Below are 5,309 nucleotides of genomic sequence, written 5' to 3'. Positions count from 1 at the left end.
GCCCAGAATTGCACGCAGTATTCCAACTGCGGTCTGACCAGTGCCCGATAGAGGGGAAGTATCACCTCCTTGGACCTATTCGTCATGCATCTGCTGATGCACGATAAAGTGCCATTGGCTTTTTTGATGGCTTCGTCACACTGCCGACTCATGTTCATCTTGGAGTCCACTAGGACTCCAAGATCCCTTTCCACTTCCGTGCCACCCAGCAGGTCATTCCCTAGGCTGTAGGTGTGCTGGACATTTTTCCTCCCTAGGTGCAGCACTTTGCATTTCTCCTTGTTGAACTGCATTCTGTTGTTTTCTGCCCACTTGTCCAACCTGTCCAGGTCTGCTTGCAGCTGTTCCCTGCCCTCTGGCGTGTCCACATCTCCCCATAGCTTTGTGTCATCTGCAAGCTTGGACCGAGTACATTTCACTCCCTCGTCCAAGTCACTGATGAAGACATTAAAGAGTATAGGTCCAAGGACTGAACCCTGTGGGACCCCACTTCCCACACCCTTCCAGGTCGAAGCCGACCCATCCACCACGACTCTCTGGGTGCGACCCTCCAGCCAATTCGCCACCCACCAGACTGTGTAGTCATCCAAGTCACAGCCTCTTAACTTGTTCACCAGTATGGGGTGGGATACCGTATCGAAGGCCTTCCTGAAGTCTAAGTATACGACATCCACCCCTCCTCCTGTGTCCAGGCCTTTCGTAACCTGGTCATAAAAAGAGACTAGATTGGTCAGGCACGATCTGCCTGCCACGAACCCGTGCTGGTTTCCCCTCAGCATAATTTGTCCTGCCGGGCTCTTGCAAATGTGAGCCTTGATAATTTTTTCAAAGACTTTGCCAAGGATGGAGGTGAGACTGACTGGCCTATAGTTGCCCGGGTCCTCCTTCCTCCCCTTCTTGAAAATGGGGACCACATTGGCCCTTTTCCAGTCCTTTACCTACTTACTCAAGAAAATGCAGCTGTGATTATGCCAGATTTTGAAACCCTTAATCTTAGTGATATTTTACAAGTAGTCCTATTTATTTCATTGGGTTTGCTCATGGGAGTAAGCTGATGCTCAGCATGAGTAGGGGTGTCAACCTTGTCCATAACTGGCATCCAATACAGACTAGTTTTTGGCCCCAATTTCCAGCTGGGTAAAGCAAAAATCAGTAGTTTGCTAATATCCTACTTCAAGTTTAAGCTCCAGATGCTTCTGGATTCTAAATCCTTGTTCTAATCTCCTGAGTTGTTTTGTGGTCATTATTTGTTTCTCTGTGTCATAATCCCAGATCTTTATGCATCTGTCACAGAATGGAGTCAGTCACAACTGGGACTAAAAAAATGACTAATCCCATTGTGGAAAGTTAATGGAAACTCCACATAAGAAAATATCATGTGAATGTTGAGGTCACTACAAATGTGTCATTTGAAACCAATCTATATAATATTGGTTTTCCTTGTTTGTATAAATTCAGTGGTAGAAAAATATTGCTGACTGATAGCCGGGGATACTATAGATCTCCTTTCATCCACACAACGGGGTCAGCATGGATAGTATCAGAGCAAGAAATAACCTAAAAATGCCTTAAGTATAACTATTGGCACCATTTATATGCAAGGGTTATTATTATTTCCTGCCCAGACCCAGTCAATGCTTGGCCTTTCTGTCAGTCAGCACTAATTAAAAAGTGGCATCAGCTGTGCTCATCATTTCTGTGTGTGAACAACTGTCCTCCGGGAAGAGAGATGAGACCACTGAACACACAGACCAGTGAAACAAGCCAAATGTTTGTCACTCCGTAGTTGGTCACGATTCAAACTGTCAATCTATTATAGAGGCTCAGTGCTCTGTATCAGCCCTCTGGGACCCAACCATTCATTGATATAGGAGATAATTAAAATTATCCCTTTAATTTCATATAATGCTATTGGTAGAGAGTGGATTACAAAACTGGTTCTAATATTTTAAAAATTGACAATAATATGACTCTACATTAAAAAAATAAACAAACACATTATACTGGTACATTTTACAGCAAACGCTGGGCCAGATCCTTAGCTGCTGCAAAGCAGCATAGATCCAAGACTTGTCATATTGCATTTAGATAAACCAGATTAATAGTCTAAATACCATGGGCCAAATTTTGCCCTCATGTGCACTCATACAAATCTATTGAAGTCATGCAATTGTACAAGCATACCTAAAAGCAAGATTCTATCCATTGCCTTTTTCTAAATTAAATTTTTAAACTAGTTTGCTACTGAATTAATATAGATTTTTAGAGCAGAGGTTTATGTATAATTGCATAGCCTTACATATTGCTTTGTGCTCATATGCTTATATAATTATATTTCAGATATAGATTATTTAAATACTAGAGGGGGAATAAGAGGCAAATTAAAGATGACTTGGCAAATGTCACTTGCAGCATCATTCTGTATTTAAGTAAATAAATATACAATAATGGTCATTAATATCCATAATGGAAATTCCCCATTATCTGTGCCTTAACATAGACATATACTATACATAACAATAGCAGTATTTTCCTCCAATAGTGGATATAGTGCATAGAATTAGCCCAAACAGAAGAGGAACTGAACCAAAACTCAAGCTCAGTGTTATTGGAGAGCTGAAAATTTGAACCCATATCATGACATGAATTTGAAAACAGTCCCTTTGTTTACAGTAGCTAAATCAAAATCTTGGATATGAACAGCTGCAATTTACTGTGTTCACATTGTGCAGAGTGAACCTGTTACCATCATTAAAGGAAACAGTTACAGTAAACTAGATAGAGAAGAGGGTTTCTGAAACAAACAAGTAGAACACCGCCTCGCCTATTTTGCTCATCTCTATCAATCTTCTCATACTGAAAATTTCCTTCTAATCTATATCCATGCCCTAAATCTTAATCTCTCAGTAGCAGATGATCACTTAAATATTTTTTTCTCAAACAGCTGTTCTTTTGTTCACAACTGGATTTCTAAATATTATGCCTGTCTTAAATTTAGAATATTGCTGGTTTATTAAATACTAGCTTAATTTTTAATTACATTTATTAGAAATAACTTTTAAGCAAGGCTATTCATATGCTGCTGAATTACTGAAAATCTATGAAGTGATACAGTATGTTTAAAAAGCAGATACCACCTTTATCTTCAACAAAACTAAATTAGTGGGCAATATTGTCCGTTTCTCCTGAATAGTTAGGACCCTGAGCTGCATCTGACTTCAGTGGGAGCTATGAGGAGCCAAAGACTGCAATACTGGGTCTTGTAACAAGGTCTATGAAATGAGAAATGTTGGCTAGAATGCTAGTCACTGAAGCAGCATACTGCAGCAGAATCGCAGCACATTTTTCTAACATTTGTGTAATATTGAAGCACTTTAAACTTAGCCTTGACTTCAGAAAGGGTCTGATTAAAACCAATTCACATAATTGGAGGGGCCCTTATTTACTTCACTGGGTTTGGAATCCTGCCCTAAAATTCTTTGCATGTACTTTCCCCCACCACACACAAATACCTCCATTCAGAATTATTGCAGTGTTGGAATTATTATAAAAAAAATCAACTTGTAGAAGAAATTCTTGTTAGCTTAGAGCCAGATCCTGCCAGTCAATGGCAGAATTCATTCATTGAACAAGGTTTTATTCAACATGATTAGGGGCTTACAAAATGTGTTAAGTATGCCTGTGACCCTATGAGGAATCTAAACAGATAACATGGACAGTGTAAACGAAAGAGAGTAAATGCAAAACTTACCCGCTCATCATCAGAAAGCCTCTTAGAGATACGAACAGCACTTCTTTGAGACCTTCTTGGATGGCTTTTATGTCTGAATAAGTAGTGATTTTTGAGTGATCCAATCTATAATACAGATGAGTATTTTAAATATTGAAATATATCTCAACACAAATAAACATCAGAAAGGATACATGATGGCTGAAAATTTGAATGCACTTATTCCTTCAGAATTTTAATTCAGGATCAAATATTCTCTGAGGAGAGAGGATGTTCACTGGAAAAAAAATGTGTACTAATAGGAGGAATGTTGGGAAAACAAGGGTGCAATCTAATTCCACTCAACTTCAAATCGTTGCCCTTGATTTACACCAACATCCACAAAAAGCAAACCTGATTCTTTAATTGCACAGTTTAAGACTTTAACACATTTTGAGACTAGACTTAATTTCTGGCCATAGCACTCAGTATTGTTTCCTTTCTCTGTAGTGCAGAGGGACTGAATAATCGGATCTATTTTCTTCCCGTATGCAAATATGTAGCTAGCCGCATTCATCGCTTTGCGCAGGCAGACTAAACTGATAGGGTTTCACTGGCCTGTTTCAGCTCCGCTTACAGCTCTTGGGTGTATATTTTCATATATAGGAACTTACTGCTTCGATTCAGACCCTAGAGAGAAGACAAAAAACAGCAGATTCTCCCTATGCCAGAGGAAGGGTGCCTATGCCCAAAAGCTTGTAAAGAACAATTTTTCCAACTATTCAGTTGGACTAATAAAAGATAATACATTTACCCAAATAACCTTGACTGAGAGAAAGAAACGAATTTGAACACCTAGGCTAATTGTTTCCATTTAGATGGTGCATTCCTTCCCTACGCACTTGCTCCTGCTGACAGAAAAATCTGTGGAAATGATGCCATTGAGGCTGAGGGTAGCAAGATCAGGTCATAAGCAAAGATCTATCTAGCTATATAATGCGTGCGCGCGCGTGTGTAGGTATATATGTATGTATATATAAGTATGTTGGTATGTGTGTAGGTATGTGTGTGTGTGTGTGTGTGTGTGTGCATACACACAATAAATTAAATGTATGTGTGCCTGTGTGTCTGTTTTATATACCAGTGGCTCTTAATCTTGTTAGACTCAAGGCACCCTTGGAAAATGCCAGTTCTTAGCTTTCTTTTTTTTTTTTCTGGCTATGGAAAAATACTAGAGCACGTCTTTCCCAGCAAAGGCCTCGGAAAAGCCACGACAGGTCAAAAGGGCTTTGACCCCATGGATTCCTCTTGGGCATCTTGGGGTTTGCTTCGTGAAGGAAGCGTGGGTGCTTGCCCGCCCAGTGGGGCGAACATTGTGTGGTGCCTCCAGGCCCCCTGAGGCAGCCTGCGGACAGCCCCCGCTGCACCCACCCCACACAGTTGGGTGTGGGGACTCTCCGCTCTGGGCGCAGGCAAGCGGGGACACCAGGCCTGTCATAGACAGGTCGCCCTCCGTGGTGCAGGGAGCCCCCGCCCGGGGCCGCTGCCAGGCTCCCTGGGGAAGGACCCGCCGCGGGGCTATGACGTCAGGGCACTTACT

The 5,309-nt window shown here is 41.2% G+C and overlaps 1 protein-coding gene across 1 annotated transcript in view; it reads right to left on the bottom strand.

The window, feature by feature from the left end:
* The window catches only part of PCSK1 (proprotein convertase subtilisin/kexin type 1), a 33,516-nt gene extending 29,230 nt beyond the window's left edge, over window positions 1–4,286 (bottom strand). The window contains exons 1-2 of the mRNA XM_025199105.1: window positions 4,101–4,286; window positions 3,752–3,856 (exon numbers count right to left, since the gene is read on the bottom strand). Coding sequence (XP_025054890.1) covers window positions 3,752–3,856; window positions 4,101–4,286 — 291 coding nt within the window. The remainder of the gene's footprint in view (window positions 1–3,751; window positions 3,857–4,100) is intronic.
* Window positions 4,287–5,309: the final 1,023 nt, after the last annotated feature.

The sequence above is a fragment of the Alligator sinensis genome, unplaced genomic scaffold (assembly GCF_000455745.1).
Source record: "Alligator sinensis unplaced genomic scaffold, ASM45574v1 scaffold223_1, whole genome shotgun sequence".
In the NCBI taxonomy this organism is placed as follows: domain Eukaryota; kingdom Metazoa; phylum Chordata; order Crocodylia; family Alligatoridae; genus Alligator; species Alligator sinensis.
The sequence above is the reverse complement of the archived record's forward strand: the minus strand, read 5'-3'. Positions and strand labels throughout refer to the sequence as shown.